Consider the following 20,800-nt stretch of genomic DNA (forward strand, 5'->3'; position numbering starts at 1 on the left):
GTTCAAATGGGACACCAAAACTGCAATGTGTGATTACTATACAGAATGGGCAGCAACATGGCAAGAAACCTTTCCCCATCTCAGGCTATGATATCTGCAGATACGTGTGATTAATAATAGCTGACCAGCTGTATATATAGCTATATGTATAGCAGCCCATTTAGCAGGTAGTCTTTTTTTCTATGGAGGATATGTTATGGTCTTTTGCCCTTGCTTTATAAATACAGTATAGCTCTATTGCAGGGAAAAGCATCACACCCATCATCCAGGTCATTGACTTATTGCCCCTGCATATACAGTACAATTTCAAGGGAACCTGTATGACCCATTTTTTACTGTAGTAAATAAAATATTGAATAAGTAAATGTTGAACCCTAACATTTAAACCGCCACTAGCAACATAGGACTAGAAATTATGAACCCCCGCCGTGCTCCCATATCTCCATACTGCGTTTTATGTTCATCCTCTTTTTACAATATGAATAACAGTGTGACAATTAGAGCCCAGCAAAAGCAAAGTCTGCCTCTTTTATTGATTCCAACGTGTAATGTCTCAGCAGTCATCCAGCGCTGTAGCAAATTGATTTTGCAGCTATATATGTATAATATTCAGAGCTTTATTTGTTAAGCAGGACTCCGTAAATGGAGGATTCTGACAGCAAACAATATCCCGAGAGAGACTCCTGCTCATTAATAAAAATCCACTTCTTGCAGAAATGTAATTCCAGAAATGAAGTAGATCAATAACATTAGCTTGATTGCCACCAAGTCACCATGAATACAGATCTGTGCTTACACTGTGGGCCTCCTTGAGAAATCTGTAGGCTCCAACATTCAGGTGGCCAGAAAATGTAGAGAAAAAACTTCAGTCATCATGTTTCATAAAGACAACGGCCATTTGGTAGTACACAGTCAAAAGCATGCAGGTACTGGAAAACTGGAAAGTTATAAGAAAACTCTGGTTTGGAATAGGCATTCAAGGAAACAGCCCATTACATTGTGCGATTCACTTTTTACCATAGACCAGATGAGTCAGGTGTCACCATCGTTATCTCTGGAGAAACACATCATTTTGAATCCACTTGCAGAGGGTTAGTCAGATGACAACATTAGGACAGCAGCATCAAATATATCAAAGCATGAAGGTTATGATAAGAACGAGGACTAGAAAGAAGCAAGCATGTATCACTCAGGTAGATAGCACTGAAACACCAGCAGTAACATTTCATTAATGGTATCCCTACTGGTGGCAGAACTAGCATTATACAAAGTTTAGTTTAAATTAATTCAATTCATTTGATATTGATAGATTTTGGAACGAATTAGTCAGAACATATCAGGATAGTGTTGTAACCTGACCGTGTATGCATACTGGAATGTATTAAGACTGCCGTTTCCTACTCTAGTCCTAATAACAAACCCTGTTGGCATATACAGTATGATGCACTGGAATTCTGCCGCAGTTTTTGTAATTTCACATGCCAGGAAATGAAAGGTGCTGGCGTATATTTCAGGTGTAAAGTGCATTCGTTTTTGGTGCAAATCTTAAGTAAGTCAGGCTCTGGAGGTCCCACCTATCTCTTCCCACCCACACCACGCCTACTTTTTGTAACAGTGGCAAAGGCGGTGGAGAAAGCCAAAAAGGCATACAGTTTGCTGCAGAATATTAGACTTTTGTATGACAGTTTTATGTTTTTATACTGGATCATATTACACTTACTGTTAGTACTAAGCACTGGTAATCCTGTTCTCCTCTCTCTTCCCTGAACTTACTAACTAACAGAGAAGAGCGATAAAGGATCAGTGCCGGCAGCAAGTCAGATAGGCACAGGCACAAGCAGGCTACATATAGCCAGGGGCTGGGTTAGGGAGATAAGAGGCAGGCTGAAAAGCCCACTTTTGTATGTTCAACATAGTCGTCTTCAGCATACCGTAGACTCTGAAAATAAACCCCCTGTTGTAAAGAGGCTCTTTACATGCTATTTTCTAGTAAAAAGAAACACATTTACCTAATAAAGTATATTACAAAAATGCTTAACATCCCTGCCCCTACACAATATCAAAGATAAACCAAAATGACAGTTACACATAATACATTTCCCCCTGGAGTTTTTTTGTGGGATGATTTTCCATCAGTTTCTCCCTCCAGCTTCAATTCCATTTTGTTGATTTGTGAAAGAGAGTAGAACTTTATCATCAACCCCACTCATTGCTTGTGCAAAGTTTTATTCACGGTCTAATAAAATGGCTTCCAATCAAAACTATGATTCATGTTTGTGACTTATGAGATTTAATCTTAGAGGGTAAGGAAAGGGGTTCTAAAGTAAAGCTGAATATATTGTTCTGTGACTTGAATATACTGTATAGGGTGAGGAATACTGTATTTACACATTTGCCTGCAGGTAAAATCGGTTGTGTTTTATAACTCGTACGGTAATCTATACTGATAATTCACTAGTTTTACACTGCCTTACAATATACCGAACAAATAGATTACATTTAAGTATTATAAAATCCACATGGCTCAAACATTTTTATCTGGAACATAAAATGTTATTTAAAGTATTTTTGTTTATATCCTACATGTGATAAAAGATTAATTTAACAAGTTTATTTTTTATGTTTTTTTTTCTAATAACCCCCCCTTCCCCCCAGATAACCTGTCTAAGAATATTGCATATGTCTGTAATTATCTTATATTTTCTTAGTCTTCAGAGTTGCGGACAAGTTTCTATTTGCCATGTTTTTGGTTAAGTACAATTTGCACAATGATTTTTTTATTTTTATTTAAAGGGAACCTGTCACCGGGATTTTGTGTATAGAGCTGAGGACATGGGTTGCTAGATGGCCGCTAGCACATCCACAATACCTAGTCCCCATAGCTCTGTGTGCTTTTATTGTGTAAAAAAATAGATTTGATACATATGCAAATTAACCTGAGACAAGTCCTCTACATGAGATGAATCAGGGACAGGACTCATCTCAGGTTAATTTGCATATGTATCAAATCGTTTTTTTTTACACAATAAAAGCACACAGAGCTATGGGGACTGGGTGTTGCGGATGTGCTAGCGGCCATCTAGCAACCCATGTCCTCAGCTCTATACACAAAATCCCGGTGACAGGTTCCCTTTAAGATTGGTAAGGCTTTTTCTAGCATAGATCATCAATGTGTAAACATTGGTAGTCTCATTTTTGCCACACTCACAGTATGACAGAGGGGCATTGGTACACCAACAACTTCACTGCAGTACTGAGATAGAAATTCTCTAATATTTGTCTCTTGTACTGCAGTTAAGCCATAGCTCAGTGCCATCCACTTAGAGCTGAGCTTCAGTACCAGACAAAGCTGCACACATTTGGATTCGACATGAGTACCCACTAATTGATGGGGTCTCAGAAATGAGATCCTTCACTATTCACACAATGGTGGCCTTCCCTAAGCTATGGATCATCATTAAACTACTGTAAAACCTGTAAACCCCTTTAAGGCTATATCAGACTATAAGGTTGATGCAAAATAAGCTGAACATTTACCTTCCAGTTGTGTTAGGAAATTTTTTAAAATGTTTATGGTTGTATGGCTAGTGTCATGAAACAGCGGGTGTGAACCCACTGTGCCACGTGTTCTACCTCCTCTAAGGGCGTTGTCTAAGTGAACCCCTCGATCTTCACAGTACCCCCGATGGTGGGGATAGACTTTCCCGAGGGGAACACCAGGTCGCTATCTCTTGAGGAGGATTGGCACACAAGGCAGCTGGTCCGGGCGGACCAGTAGGTACCAGAGCGGGGTACCAGATGTACAGGCGTTGTCAGCAGGCTGAGTTGTAACTAGGAGCAATAGTTCAGGGCCGAAGGATGAGGCAGAGGTGAAGTCATACAGGCAACAGGTCAGGGCAGGCAGCACAGGTACAGGTTAGGCAATCCGGATGGGCAACAGGAGAGTCAAGGCAAGCAGGCAGGGATCAAACAGGTAGCAGAGTCCAGGAACACAAGCAGATATCATTTACAAAAGGGGGGGGGGGGGACCTAACCAGGGTAAAGGTATTTGTATACACCTATATATTAATGCCAAGAATGACCTAGACCTATCTTGACCCAGGTATAAAGTGTGTAATAAAACTTCACTTTTAATTCGACATAATGATAAAATGGCTGTGAGCCATAACAAACAATTAAAACACTTTATTTCTACCCCAAAGAGTTGACGACTTAGTTGCTGCCAGGGTGAGGGAGATGTGCACTATCTCCTATTCACCACAACAATATCTGCAGAGCTTGAACATAGGGGGGCAATGTGTGGATGGACTAATGTAAGCAAACTACCTGTAGATGCCTGCAAAAACTGAAATAGGTAACTGCTCCTACACACAAACGTTCACAGCACAGCACACTTGTCTGACACTACGTCAGTAGCTGTCAAGACGCATTCACACACTGCACACACGCTGCTAAGCGCACCACCTAGCTCAAAAAACCGTGCTATATTGAATGAAAGGTTTCGTAGTCAGCAAGTCCTCACGCCTCGCACCCTTTGCGCGCGCAAAGGCCCTATGTAGGACCTTTTTGGGATATCCTCTAGCTCTAAACTTATTATATAGGTTATTACTTTCTTGTATAAAACGTGAATCATCTGAGCAGTTCCTGCGCACCCTAATATATTGGCCTATAGCTATCCCCTTTTTTAGGGGGTGTGGGTGGTGACTATTCCAGTGCAACAGATTAATAGTTGCTGTAGGTTTTCGGTATCAGTGAGGATGTGGCCACAAGGGTCCAAGGTAAGTCTGACATCCAAAAAGTGAGAGTGTTGTCGTTGATTTCTGACGTGAATCTCATTCCTACAGGCAGTTTCCTCATTTCTTTGTGCAATACGCCAGTCCTGCAAGGTGAGCGATTATGAGGTCACAGGGTACCGACCGAGGGTTGCTATTGGTATTACCAGTTTTTAATATACCCTGGGCAGGCGTACAGCAGTGATGTAGAGGCTGGCACATAGATCTTCTGGGGCACTCTCTGGGTATAGGGGCCAGGCTTGGTGGTAGGTGAGGTGCCCTGGGTGTTGTAGGTTTAGTGTGCCGTTGGCAAGATCGCTTATAGTTCGTGACGCCAGTGCCGGTAACGGTGGCACACTAATTTATTGTAGGAATAATTGAGGTACACATAGTTGTAGTGAACCAGAACTCCTTTTTACTGAACAGTTCAACTATATACAGGTTTCAGTTGGTTCCACATGCAGGGTCTTGATAACAGGCAGGCTTCACATATATGGCAGGCAAAGTCTTTGCAAGATACTCAGGGGGAATAAACACTCACAGATCAGGCTGTACTTTCTTCAGCTCCTGTCTGGCTTTCTCCAAGGCCCGTATGCCCTATAGCTGGCTTTATCCTTGGGTAGGGAAACCTTCCTCTGGTATAAATCCTCTTGCTGTAAATATCCTTCAGCTCTCTACTTGGCTGGATAAAACTGCCTCTGCTCTGTACTTGACACGTTGCAGGGTACTTCAGGAGGCAACCTCTTCTCCTTGGTGCAAGCTAGAAACCTGGGCTATCTAGCTGCATGTTAGAAGCTGATCTTCAGCTAACCTCTAGCTAAAGTGCACACTGGCTTCTAACTACACACACCAACTCCAACGAACTTCTCCTGAACTGGACCTGACTATATATATATATACTAGGGGGTTCCCTAGCTCCCTCTACTGCCTAAGAGGAGGGGCTACACCCCTAACAGGCCTGGTACACAGGAGATAACATAACAATCACACATTAAAATGCAATACAAAATACAATGACCATGTTTCACAAAAGGTGGGGAACAACATGACCCAATTGACCCTTGAGTAGTGCCCACATTTACATAGTGGGACACTACATTTCCACTAAAAGTACACTTTTTCTCGGGCACAATAGGTTTAACCCTATCACACTTTCTTCTTACTCACAACTTTTTTATTTTTGATGGACACTTCTATTTACAACTAGTCGGGACCGCTATGGGCAGTAAATGTGCACCTAATTATGCAAATTTGTTTTTGGGGTGGTGGGAAGACACTATAGTTTTCACCAATGATTTCCACATAATTACACCAAACACATTTTATTTTGGGGTAGGTACATTGATGATGTACTTATCCTTTGGGAAGGGACCCATGACACGTTTCACCAATTCATGGAGGCACTCAACTCTAATGATAAAGGAATGAGATTTATGTCAGAAATCAACAACAACACTCTCACTTTTTTGAATATCAGACTTACCTTGGACCCTGATGGCCACATCCTCACTGAGATATACCGAAAACCTACAGCAACTATTAATCTGTTGCTTTGGAATACCACCCACACCCCCTAAAAAAGGGGATAGCTATAGGTCAATATATTAGGGTGCTAAGGAACTGCTCAGAGGATTCAAGTTTTATACAGGAAAGTAATAACCTGTATAATAAGTTTAGAGCTAGAGGATATCCCAAAAAGGTCCTACATAAGGCCTTTGCGCGCAAAGGGTGTGAGGCGTGAGGACTTGCTGACTTCGGAAGCGGCCGTTCCCCCCCACACAGGTCATCAGATGTATCGGTATCTTTGATGCTCAAAATCAACAGATTTTTCAGATCTTAAAAAGGCACTGGTGTTGAGCGCTGACAATGATCTTAGAACGGTTACAACTGAACATCCCAGTATCACTTACCGGAGGGGAAAAAATCTCAAGGACATTTCGGTCCATAGTCTCTTTCAGTCACAACCTCCAAAGGTGACTTGGTTGAGGTCGGGGACTGTTGGAACCTTTCCCCGTGGAGACTGTGTTTTTTGTCCGTTCATCAAAAAATCTAGGACATTTGTCAACCCTGTGGACCAAAAGGAATATCAGATTAGACAGTTTATCAATTGCAAAACTAAGGGTATCATATATATTGCACGATGTCCCTCACAAGAGTTCAGACGCTGGGGATAAGGAGGGGTGATCTGGATGCACTCCTCCTACAAGAAGAAACTAAATGGATATACCGTTTGGATAGTCTCCATCCAAAGGGACTCAATGAAGGATTTACCTTTTCCTAATTTTTATAGACCGTTTAGGGAGGCAATCTTAGTTGGAATACATATTTATGGTTAGTTTTCAGTTTAGTGAGCAAATAAACATAGATGACAGCTAATGGTTGGCATGGTGGGATAGTCACAGTCATGCAGTTTGTGCTGGCAGTCAATACTAGAAAGCATTTTTATATATTTGGCACCAGTGGGTGAAGGATATCAAATTTCCCTCCTTTTTTTTTTCCCAACATTAGTGACATTATATCTTAGGCTACTTACTCACTAGTTTGTGAGTTCAGTTGGAAGGCTCTCACAATTGGCCCCGAACGGATCCATACTGCCATAATGCATTCTGAGTGGATGCGGATCTTCTCAGAATGCATCAGTCTGGCACCGTTTGTCCTCCGCTCTGCTCAGCAGGCAGACACCCGAACGCTGCTTGCTCATGGTAATGCAAACTGATCTGTTCTGAACAGATCTAAGCGTTTGTATTATAGGTGCGGATCCGTCTGTGCAGATACCAGACAGATCCGCACCTAAACGCAGGTGTGAAAGTAGCCTAAATCAGTTTTTGCAGGCATCTACAGGTAGTTTGCTTACATTAGTCCATCCACATTGCCCTATATTCAATCTCTGCAGATATTGTTGTGGTGAATAGAAGATAGTTGCTGCCAGGGGGTAGGGAGATGTGCCCTAAGTCATCAACTCTTTAGGGGGAGAAACAAAGTGTTTTTAATTGTTTGTTATAGCTAACAGCCATTTTATCATTATGTCAAATTAAAAGTGAAGTTTTAATACACACTTTAAACCTGGGTCAAGATAGGTCTAGGCCATTCTTGGCATTGCTATATATGTGTATACCAGCAGCTATCAGGAACCTTAACAAGACACAAGGACCTTGACACTGGTGCATCTTGGAAGGGGGCTTAGCCACTTATATATGTGCAGAAGGGCTAGGATTGGTCAGCGAGGTCACATGATCCAACCCATAAAGCACAGGAAGTGATGCAGGAAACAAGCAGCAAGCATGCTGTGCCGTGGGCTGAAAGGAAACACTGGCAGCAGATCACCGCTGAACACGGCGCCCGGGACTTATAATAATATTGTGCTCATAATAATGGATATGAAGGGTATTTCAGCCAAAAACTTTTATCATCTGGGTTGGTAATGAATATCATTTCTGACCCTCAATGATCAAAAGACGAGGGGACCTTGTTCCTCTACCTATACCCCCACCATTGCCACACGAAGGCAGAGAGGAGTGCTTCCCTTCATCTAAAGGAGTTACACAAAAGGGCTAGCAATTTGTAGGTGATGAATAATTTTGGTTGTAATACCTCTTTAGAAAAATAAATACATGAAGCTGAAGTTAAAAGCTTTAGTTTAATTGCCTCGTAATCTCCAACCCCGTACACAATACTTTTTTGTGTGGGGCAAAAAAAAAAAAATATGAAAGAAAAAGTGCTGCCTCCTAGCTGTGTGTTCTCCCGTTACATGATGAACCTTCATATGCATTGTTTTTTTGTTGACTTGTTGCTGTTTCTTCATTCCCTTATTTTTATGTTTTCAGTTGACATGTGGTCTGTGGGGTGCATCATGGGAGAAATGATTAAAGGTGCTGTGTTGTTTCCCGGCACTGATCGTATCCTTCCATACAAAAATAAAAAATTCTGACCATCATCTGCATTGCTAGAACTAAAACAAACAGACTAGCACAGAAGAATCCATGTGAACACTCCCCAGTGTCTCCTAAGTGTATCTCACCTTCATCATAGCTTTCCTGACGTCCACCACCATAATGCAGCAATTCATGAAATCAAGGCTTTGTTTTAGGGCTTTCTTGTTATTCCTTCAGTGCACCAAATAGAAAGTGGCATTAATATATAATGAACATAATGCATTTATTAATAACCACTGGATCCTGATTGTGCAAAAGGAAACCTAAGCACATTTCTAGGTCCCCATGGTTTCCAGCATAGTTACGGGCTATCTTGACTTGGTTTAGACACAGTACTAATGATACTTGTATGCAGTTACCTAGGCATCGTTTAGTATATTAAATATACAGTCCACAAATTGAAAATCAGCCTCCACCCCAATATAGAAAGCTGTTTGGGTTAGAGGGGGTATTATGAATTGGAAAATGACTTCACAATTCATACATCAAAGGTGGTACTTTGGTCCATGCAAGTATGTAGGCAGCTGTGGAGAGGCAGAATTGTAATTTTTAATTTTTGAAGGGACCCATGACGTTTCACCAATTCATGGAGGCACTCAACTCTAATGATATAGGAATGAGATTTATGTCAGAAATCAAAAACAACAGACTTACCTTGGACCCTGATGACCACATCCTCCTATTTATTGCCCATGCTCTTCCCATTTCTATTCTACAGCTGCCAGTACTGTCTATGTGAGGAATGTTTTAGGATGTTATTAAAAGTGAGCATGGCCAAGATAGACAGTAGGTTGTTCCCTCTGGTGGGGTCAATGCATGCACTGTTCTGCCTATGGTTGATCCATCTCTGGTCAGTGTAGATATAAAGGGGCAGGTTTCATATAGATAAGTTACCAGGTAGATATTTCGCATTGAGACTTAAAGGGGTTGCGCAAGGGTTTTATATTGATGGCCAATTCTCAGGATAGGTCATCAATATCAGATTGGCGGGGGTCTGACACCCAGCACCCCGCGGATTAGCTGTTTGAAGAGGAGGTGACGCTCCATGTGAGCGCTGTTTCCTCTTCATTAATTACACCAGGCGCTTTGGCGGCATTCAAGTGAATGGAGCGAGACGACAGGCAGTGTAATGAAGAGGAAGCTGCGCTCGCATGGAGCCCACCTCCTCATCAAATAGCTGATCAGCGGGGTTGCCGGCAGTCGGAACCCCACTGATCAGATATTGGTGACCTAGGCTATGCTGAGGATGTCATTATTATAAAACCCCTGCACAACCCCTTTAAACTCACCATTGTGGACATACTCGAGTGATACCTGTATCTGTCCTCCCATAAATCAGGTCAATGCAGATTTGGCATCTAATATACTTTTAGGAAAAACGTGTATTGCTTATTTTCAGATATATGCAATATATCAGAGGTCAGCAACCTTCAGCACTCAAGTTGTTGTAAAACTACAACACCCAGCATACACACTTGCTCTGCTGATGTCATAAAAATGACTGGAGCATTCTGGGAGTTGTAGTTTTAGAACAGCTGGAGTGACGGAAGTTACTGATCCCTGCAATGGAACTTCAGTCTAAAACTGATTTGGATGTGTCGCATTTTTTATTAATAATTTTGTTGACATCTTACTGTTATCTTCACCAAGGCAACCTCCATTTGGCTCTGTACATTAATAGTGATGAGCGGAAAGGGGCTATATTCGAATTTGCGCTTTTTCACGAATATTTAGTAGAATATTCATCATATATTCGTGAATTTGAGATTATTTTGTTGAATGCGAAAAATCGACAATGTAAAAATCGTGTAATGCGAATTCGTAACGCGAAATACAGGCGTGGGTCACTTTGGCTACATGTTTCAAGCTGCTAGAAGTTTCATGAGTTTCATGAGACTGGAGAAAATGGTTGGCACGGCAGAACATTACAATAGCTTTATATGCAGATAGAGTGCTCCAATATATTCGCGATTGTGCTAATCGGCAGTGATTGGAATATTTTTTCATTTTAGTAGGTCTGACTACAGATTACTGATTAGTGCACTAAGTATTGTTGTGAACTTGACATTGCTTGCTTCTCATTGGCCCACAAGCAAGAAGCAGAGAGGAATCATGTGTTCAGAATGAAAAAAAAATGCTGAATATTCGATATAACAAATATATAGCACTATATTCAAAATATTCACGAATTCTCGAAGTGGCAATATTCACAATAAAAATTTGCTATTCGAATATTCGTGCTCAACACTATACATTAAACTGGAACCAACAAGAATTTGGCAGCACTTTTTCTACATTGTTTGACCCCCCTCAGCCCCTAACTAGCAGTTATAATTCCATTCCTGCAGGGTGAGGCCATGCGTGACAGAAATTTCCTCGTGTGTTGCAAGTGGATTTTGCTGCGGATTCACTGAAGATTTCATCACTGCATTTTGAATCCACAGGCTTTACATATCAGAATGAACATGCTGGGGGAGATTTATCAAAGTGGTGTAAAGTAGAACTGGCTTAGTTGCCCATAGCAACCAATCAGATTCCACCTTTCATTTGTCACAGCTGCTTTGGAAAATGAAAGTTGGAATCTGATTGGTTGCTGTGGGCAACTAAGCCAGTTCTACTGTACACAGTTTGATAAATCTCCTTTGCTGTTTTTAAAATCTGCTAGCTTTTTCCATGTGGGAAATAAATTTCGGCTATATATGGATGGCATTTTCAATACCCCCATCCATATGTAATTGTACAATTCATGATACTGGGAAAATGTTTTATTTCATCTTCAAATACACTGGAAGCCTGCCTCTGATTAATAGTGTATGTATCTATATCTATATATATGCGCTCTTGTCCTCCAGATGCACTGTAATCCACTCGCTAATGCTGTCTAGAAGAGATAGACTTCTGTTGAAGTGCCGCAGTTCATCAGCAGAGTTTCAGAGCTCAAGGTTAATATCTCGGGCTTTTCATGTGTGTCTTGGCAACCACTTCCCCCCACATGCATTCATTCATGCAGCCAAGCACCATTCTGGAATAGTTAGGGCTCCATCTACTGGTCAGATAGTAGAAGACAACGTGCCTTTCTCTCGAGCCTGTGGATAATATTTCCTCTTATTAATTGTATTAACACACATGTAGCCAGCATATGCTGTAGTATTAACCGAACCCGCATACTGTGTCTGGCATCTGGCTGCAAAATCCATTTGAAGGGAGCAGTGCAGTCAGCTAGACATTCAGCGTAGCAAGGACTTTTTCTTTAGCAGGCTTCCAAGAAGGAAGAGACATGGCTCTCAGCGATCAGAACACATTTTCATTCATTATTGGTACAGAACAAGAGGTAAAATGTAAAGAAGGCGGCCTGTACATTTCATCTTCTGTCCTTCACTTTGTAAAATTGAAATCTGAGTACCATGGAGGAGATTTCTCAAACTGGTGTACAGTAGAACTGGCTTAGTTGCCATAGCAATCAGACAGCTCCTTTGGAAAGTAAAAGCAGGAATCTGATTGGCTGCTATGGGCAACTAAGCCAGTTCTACTGGGCTATGGGCAACTAAGCCAGTTCTACTGTACACCAGTTTGAGAAATCTCCTCCCATGTCTCTTTCTTTCTGGGATGATTGCTACCCTTTTAACATTGCGTGCCACCTTAGATGCCATCTGACTTCCTCAGTAACCACGAATATTGGATTCAATGCGAGTTTATGTGTGAACAGTGCCAACCTATACATTCCCTTATGTTTTGGTTTTCTTAAACTAGCTTACAGTTAGCAGCTCACGGTGCTCCTCCAAAAGCTCGGGATCCATTATTCATTTAGGCTGGGCACAACAAGTATGCATCAAACTCTGTATATTGGGAGCTCTCAGCACCCACTAGTTAACCCTATCTTGATATTAAAGGGTTTCTACCACCAGATTTGGTCCTATTTAGCTGACTGACACTAGCGATGTGCTAGTGTCAGCAGTCCATAACAGTGTTCTTACTTATTATCTGTCTGCTGCCGTTCACCTTAAAAACGTACTTTTATAGATATGCTAATGAGCCCCTAGGTGCTATGTGGGCATCATTAGTACCTAGAGGGCTCCGTCCACTAACCAGTTCAGCCGCCCATCGCGTCCCTCCAGCCCGCCCCGCTCCTGTTGATTGACTTGAAACTTCTCAGTATCTCGTACCAATTCCCGCACCTGCGCCGTGCGCTTCTGTATTCTCCCGGCGCCGGCTTCCTCACTGCGCCTGCGCCAACTACGTTACAGTGAGGAAGCCGGCACCAGGAGCGCGGCATTCACTCACTGCGCCTGTGCCGAATACAGAAGCGCACGGTGCAGGTGCGGGAATTGGTACTCGATACTGAGAAGTTTCAAGTCAATCAACAGGAGCGGGGCGGGCTGGAGGGACGCGATGGGCGGCTGAAATGGTTAGTGGACGGAGCCCTCTAGGTGCTAATGACGCCCACATAGTACCTAGGGGCTCATTAGCATATCTATAAAAGTACATTTTTAAGATGAACGGCAGCAGACAGATGATAAGTAAGAACACTGTTATGGACTGCTGACACTAGCACATCGCTAGTGTCAGTCAGCTAAATAGGACCAAATCTGGTGGTAGAAACCCTTTAACAGTAGATGTCCTTGCTAAAGGAACACTAAACATAGAAAATGTCCCAAAAAATACAGTAAATATCTCAGCTTCCTTTCCTATCTTCATTTTTTCCATTTTGCTTTAGTAATCTATAACATGTTCTCTCTGTCCCCCTCCCTCTCTTCAGTGCCCTGTGTCTGACTGTGAAACAACTGGATGCAGCAGGGCCCCCCATCCCACAAATACCGTTAAGCCCATTTCCCTTACATAAGTCCTATGTCCATTTCCCAGTTAAAAATGGAACAGATCAGCAGAAGATTAACCCTTGTATTCTCTGCAGGTTTTCTACATCTGTTTCAGGAACATGCAGAAAGTCCTGCAGACTGACACGTATGGGCAAGATTGTCCCCTGTTTACTTTTAGCATTCTTTTCAAGGTTTACTGTTAATGATAGTGCCAAAGGTACATCAAAGTGGTTGACTCAGCTCAGACTAGGATATGCCATCAAAGTCAGATTTGTGCAGGTCCCACCTCTGGAACCCACTCCAAACCTCCAGAGCAGGCCCCCTGAAGTGAAACCGAGTGCACTGCGCACCCTCCGTTTACAGCTATGAGAGTTCAGAAAATAGCAGTGAATAGACGACACCCGCGTATGTGTGGCGCGCACATCTTCACTTCTGGGGGCAGGTTCTGGAAATAGGAGAAGACCCGCACCTATCTGACTATGATGGCATATTCTAACAATATGCCTTCAAAGTCTGAGATGACAACCCCTGTAGATGCAGATATTACTGAATTGAATTAGTTGTTTCTTTTGTGCATCATAATAACTCAGTAAGTCTACCTGCAGGCCTATGAAAAACCATTAAAATCACAATGGGATATTGTGTAAGACTGTGACAAATGACAAAGTGAGCTCTGCAGAACTGTCAAACCCAGTTAGCGATATTGATATTTCCTGAGAGCATCGTGATAAAGCTGGCCATACAGATTAGCTATATGCTGACGAGTTCTACTGCCTAATACCGAATGTATGGCGCCTCCTGACCTTTCCCCAAGGGCTGATGTCAGGGGAGATGAGAATTGGCCATGTTGGATTTTAGCTTCCTGCTCGTTTTGTTTTCAAGGAGATAAGTCACTGTTAGAGGTGTCAGGCAGCGACTTTCTCCCCTCTCCCCATTCACTACATAGCCAAGCCTAGCATGCATATGTGTGGGAGGATTGGGAGACATAGTTGTTGGATGGGTGAATGAGCATGGCAATGGTCAAGTGTACGGCAAGCTTAAGCTACAGCCCTATTACACCTGAAAGATAATCGTGAAGATCATTGCTAACAAGCGTTTGTATGAACGTATATTAGTGAAGATCTGGCAGTGTAATACGATTACCGCTCGGTCATTGGGTAGTTGGAATCTTTTGCCAAGTTTAAAAATCCTCAATTGTTGGCGGCAGATGGTGCCGTGTAATCACGATCGGCTGCTGGCAAACAGTGATTGGGTATGGAGACGAGCGATGGCATTAGTGATCGCTCCTCCCCATACTGAGGAGGAGATCACTGCATGTAATAGTAGCGGTCTTCTCCGCTAGCGAGCAGACGATTCCCGGGAAGGAACACTTCCCTTCCAACAATCCACTGCTTCATCTTCAGGTGTAATAGGACCCCTGTTCAGTTTAGGTGTCTCAAAAAGTGTATACTGCTACACATTACCTGAAGTTGTGCATGGCCAAATAAAGATCCCTTAATCAGACAGAAAGTATACAGCCATCGGCATGCGCCGTATATACAGTACAAATGTGTATATCTAAGCGTAAGTATGTTATATATTTTTAATGCAGAATAGTCATGCTGGAACAGATCCATATTTTATAAGTGCATATTTTAAATTCCTCTGTCATATGACTCTTAAATATTTTATTAGGTCGTATGCGTTATTCTCTTCTGGACCATCATTTTAGTATATTATTACAGAAATAGTTCATACCTGCATAAACACAATAATTCATTGTCATTGTGTTATCATTAAGATCTCTTGTTTTATTACTACAATATATTCACACTAGATACCCTGTTACAAAATTTTGGAATATCCGGTTGAACAGATATCTTTACATTTGCCTTGTGTTGTGTTTGCAGTTTCGTGTAAGGCTACTTTCACACTAGCGTCTTTGCTAGATCCGGCAGGGTTCAGCAAAAACGCTTCCGTTACTGATAATACAACCGTCTGCATCCGTTATGAACGGATCCGCTTGTATTATCTGTACCTTGGCCAAGACGGATCCGCCATGAACTCCATTGAAAGTTAATGGGGAACGGATTTGTTTTCTATTGTGTCAGATTGTGGCAGAGAAAACTGATCTGTTCCTATTGACTTGCATTGTGGGTCATGACGGTTCCGTCTTGCTCCGCATCCCATGACGGAAAGCAAACCACAGCATTCTGCGGTTTGCTCTCCAGTATGACAGTGGAACGGAAGGCATTTTGGAGCATTCCGTTCTGTTCAGTTACGTTTTGTCCCTATTGACAATGAATGGGGACAAAACAGAAGCGTTTTTTTTCCCCGGTATTGAGACCCTATGACGGATCTCAATACCGGAAAATATTAACGCTGGTGTGAAAGTAGTAGTGTGTAGAGGTTCAAATGTGAATTTAAATGAGCAGAAGAACAATAGTTTAATGTTTTATTTGAAATTAGAGGTCATAAATGCATGCACCACTCATCGTTTCTTCTATGTACAATTGATTATATGGAAAGGTTTTTATGATATATTTTCATTTTAGATCTTTACAGCCAAAAAACTAAACAAAAATGACACTTTTGGACTTGCAGACTGTATATTCTGACAAGTGCTTTCAAAGTCTAAATGTTAGTAGCCCACGTATGTATGTTGCGCTATACATTTTACAGATTTTGCAAATATCTCACTGATGGCAACTCAGTCCTCAGACCTTCACAACTGAGACTTCATAGATTTGGTCAGTGTCACAGGAAAGGTGATCTCATTGGTGCTGATTTATTAAATTTGGCATTTCTGGAGTAAAAGGTGCCACATTTATTAAGAGGCAGTCCCTTTAATACACTTGGTGCATATCTTGGCCATGTGTTGGGCTGTTGGAGATCATGCCATCTCTCACTGCACATTTTCTTGCCATGTTTGAAAGGTGGAAAAAAAGTGTAAACATTTGGCATAAATTTACCTATCCTACTCTTTTGTATAAGAAATTTGAAGATCTGGATTTATCCTCTAGAGCAGTGATGCTCAACATACGAACAGGGAGCCACATGCGGCCCTCAATAACATTCTGAGCTGCCCCCAACCATCTGGTAACAGACATGTCTGTGTATAGTGGCTGCTCACCTGTATTTTCCATGTATTCACCCATTAGATGGGAGACCTGGTAGTGTAACCAGACATTTATGACATACTGTATGCTTGACATGCCATAAATATTTCAGTTGGTAATACCCACTTATGTTTATGTTATGTTTATATTATTGGCCCTTGGGATTGGTTCTGTCTCAGTGTGGCCCCTGCCCAGAAACGCTTGTGCACCCCTGCTATTGTCAGCACTTTACAGATGCAGACTAGCATTAGGCTTCCCATACAATAAAAATAATTTGATCTGCCAACAGTTTAATATGAAAAGGCGCAAGAAGGACAATGCCATAGGGCACTCCTTCTCGTGATGAATAAAGATCAACCATATTATTATATATTTTTTTTCATATCAAAAACTGTCCGCTGGGATTAATGTTGCTTGGAGGTGTCTGGCAGATATTCCCCTCTGACGAAAGACACATAACTTGGGGATATTCACTTGGGAATCAAGGTAGAGGTTGGAAATCATCAATTGAACAGTTTCCTTCTGGCAGTTGCCTATTGTCTACGGTCAACAGATTGGCCACCACAGAATTAAGTTTTTATTTTGCAACCGTTTTTCCTTTCCTTTCTGTTATTACAATTACTGTACAACTACAAGAATGAGAAAAAATGACAAGACAAAAGAATCATTATGAATTTGATGGTCATCGTACTGGAAATAAAAATAAGTTTCACTCATTTACCAACCTTCTGGGTGATCTCCAAGAGCTTTCTTAACACTAGCCTATATTTCTGCCCAATTTAGACATTTTTCATGTCTGCACTTTTCTTTCCCTTTTGTCATCTGGGCAGGATCTGTACTTGCAGAACTTCCTGTTTGTTTGCCTGAGCTTCCTGTTGGTTTTCTAGCCAAGCCCATCATGCTTTGCTCTGTAATATTTCTCATGGCTTTCTCCGCCTCCCCACTATTTTCACTGCAATCGCCACATCGCCTAGACCTCCCCTCTCCATGTTAGCTAGGTGAAGCAGGTCCTGTGGAACATTACAGAGAAAAGCATGCTGGGTTTGGTTAGAAAGCGCAGTAGAAAGCTGATGAAAACGTGAAGTTCAAAAAGGCTAAGGAAAGTGCTGACTTAAAAAAAAAAACGGGTTTAAATATGCAGTTTGGGGTACTCTGGGCAAATAAAAAAAATGTTATGAAACTGGAGAACCCCCTTAAAGTTGAAGTTAAAGTAGTTTAATATAGCTGTATTTAGACAGCAACAAGGCCACTTTCCTCCTATACCAGTCGTTCTACTGCGTTAAAGTTTGATTCTACAATAAAGGAATTCAAGAGGGGCCTGGATGTATTTCTGGAGTGTAATAATAAAGAGAGGGGTCGTTGATCCAGGGAGTTATTCTGATTGCCTGACTGGAGTCGGGAAGGAATTTTTTATTCCCCTAAACTAAGTGAGGAAAATTGGCTTGTACCTCACAGGGTTTTTTTTAAAGTTTTTTTTTTGCCTTCCTCTGGATCAACTTGCAGGATGACAGGCTGAACTGGATGGACAAATGTCTTTTTTTGGCCTTATGTACTATGTTACTATGTTACATATAACCATGGTTATCTAAGCTTGGTGCAGTGGGACTGCAAGGGGTCTGGGTATTGCAGCCATAATACAGATGCTAAAATTGGGCCATATTGCTGTAAGTGCAATGCTGTAAAAAGTATTTGAGCCCTTACCAGTACCTACAATATGCACAGATGCAGTATAGTTCGTAAAACTACTAAAGTTTCTTCTAGTTTTGCCTAAAGGTCCATTCACACATCCGTGTGTGTCTTGCGGATCCATGGATCCGTGGATCCGCAAAACACAGACATCGGCGATGTGCTTTCCGCTTTTTTCGGACCGCACATCGCCGGCACTTAATAGAAAATGCCTATTGCGGACAAGAATAGGACATGTTCTTTTTTTTTCGGGATCGGAATTGCGGACCCGGAAGTGCGGATCCGCATTTCCGGATCCGGGCAGCACATCGTTCTGCCCCTTAGGAATGAATGGGTCTGCAAAAATGAGGAATGAAATTGCGGACGTGTGAATGGCCCCCTATTGTTACACTTGAATGTTTGAGATCATCACACTACTTTTAATATTAGCCAAAGATAACCCAAGTACAGATGGATCAGATCTAAACTTGAGTGTGATATCACATCATGGTGCGATAGCACATCACAAAAACCTTTGAAAAAGTAAATAAAAACGTTTATTGCCATTATTTACTTAACCCATTAGGAATGAAGATGATGGTTTCTACATATATAAGCACAAAATGCAGTTTTTATATAAGTTCATGTATTAAAGATAAATAATTATTCTAGACCTGTATTACTCATCTCAAAATTAATTGCCCCCTAAGCCTAATATATATAAGCCTAAGAGAACATTTCTGGATATATAGTGGATATAAAAAATCTACACACCCCTTTTAAAATGTCAGGTTTCTGTGATGTAAAAAAACAAAGATACAAAGATAAATCATTTCAGAATTTTTCCACCTTTAATGTGACCTATAAACTGTACCACTCAATTGAAAAACAAACTGAAATCTTTTAGGTAGAGGGAAGAAAAAATATAAAAATAAAATAATATGGTTGCATATGGGTATGAGTCTATCAGCATGGGACATTTTGACTTGGCAAGATTTGCCCACTCTTCTTTGCAAAAACACTCCAAATCTGGCAGATTGCGAGGGCATCTCCTGTGCACTGCCCTCTTCAGATCATCCCACAGATTTTCAATCGGATTCAGGTTTTTCTTCGTAAGAAAAGGCTTTCGTCTTGCCACTCTACCCCATAGCCCAGACAGATGAAGAATACAGGAGATTGTTGTCACATGTACCACACAGCCAGTACTTGCCGGATATTCCTGCAGCTCCTTTAATGTTGCTGTAGGCCTCTTGGTTGCCTCCCAGACCAGTTTTCTTCTCATCTTTTCATCAATTTTGGAGGAACTTCCAGTTCATATTTTCTCCACTTGATGATGACTGTCTTGACTGTGTTCCATGGTGTATCTAATGCCTTGGAAATTCTCTTGTACCCTTCTCCTGACCGATACCTTTCAACAATGAGATCGTTCTGATCCTTTGGAAGCTGTCTGTGGACCATGGCTTTAACTGTCGGATGCGACTAAGAAAATTTCAGGAAAGACCAACTAGAGCAGCTGAACTTCATTTGGGGTTATTCAGAGGCACTTTAAATGATGGCAGGTGTATGCTGACTCCTATGTAACATGATTTTGAATGTGATTGCTTAATTCTGAACACAGCTACATCCCCAGTTATAAGAGGGTGTGCACACTTATCCAACCACATTATTTTAGTTTTTTGTTTTCTTCCCTCCATCTAAAAGATTTCAGTTTGTTTTTCAATTAAATGGTACAGTTTATAGGTCACATTAAAGGTGGAAAAAGTTCTGAAAGGATTTATCGATTTATCTTTGTCTCATTTTTTTACATCACAGAAACAGGGGTGTGTAGACTTTTTATATCCACTGTACATGCTCTCCACCCTACAACCCAGTGGTCTCAATGAGACAATTGGATCTACTTTTTGAGGACATAATAGCATAAATTGATAAAGTGGTTATTCATTTTAATGATACATTATGGTAACCTATTAATGTGAGCTGTGCAATTGACAAAAATAGAATTTATCGTGTAACTTCTAATTTCATGTAGTTTTTTACTAATATTATTGTTTTATTATTTATTAGTGAATCTATCGGTGGTTGTATGTCACTCACACAGTATGGGATGTCACTGCCTGTTGTATTTCAGCAACATGTTATGCTATTTAAACTAAGCTATGTACATTATTTTGTTACAATCTGATGAAGACGACAGTTTGACATTAAAACACATAATCTCAGCAATAAATTTCATATACGCTAGCTGATTATTCATCCTCTTTTCTCCATTGGAATTGCGTTGATTGACTATCCGAGTGGCGGTGGCTGCAGCTGACCAAATCATACCAGTGCTTCCCAGTGTTGTGCCTGTCCAGCACAGACGTCAGGTAAGCGCTCCAAGAAGGATTTTATTATTGGTCTGTTGCTAGGACTATTACACATCTGAATGGGGTTCTAGTCAGGACTTTGATTTGGCTCCTCTAAAACCTTATATATTTTTCTTTTTGATCCTTTCGGAGCTTGACTTTCTTGTGTTCTTT

At 41.3% G+C, this 20,800-nt stretch overlaps 1 protein-coding gene across 5 annotated transcripts in view; it reads left to right on the top strand.

The window, feature by feature from the left end:
• Positions 1-20,800, top strand: part of MAPK10 (mitogen-activated protein kinase 10) — a 162,203-nt gene that overhangs the window by 80,774 nt on the left and 60,629 nt on the right. Inside the window, exon 7 of one of the 5 annotated variants that reach the window (XM_044278109.1) lies at positions 8,597-8,668. The exons of the other annotated variants lie outside the window; for them this stretch is intronic. Within the exon in view, the coding sequence (XP_044134044.1) occupies positions 8,597-8,668 (72 nt within the window). The remainder of the gene's footprint in view (positions 1-8,596; positions 8,669-20,800) is intronic. 5 annotated transcript variants of the gene reach the window in all.

Source organism: Bufo gargarizans, chromosome 1, assembly GCF_014858855.1.
Source record: "Bufo gargarizans isolate SCDJY-AF-19 chromosome 1, ASM1485885v1, whole genome shotgun sequence".
In the NCBI taxonomy this organism is placed as follows: Eukaryota; Metazoa; Chordata; class Amphibia; order Anura; family Bufonidae; genus Bufo; species Bufo gargarizans.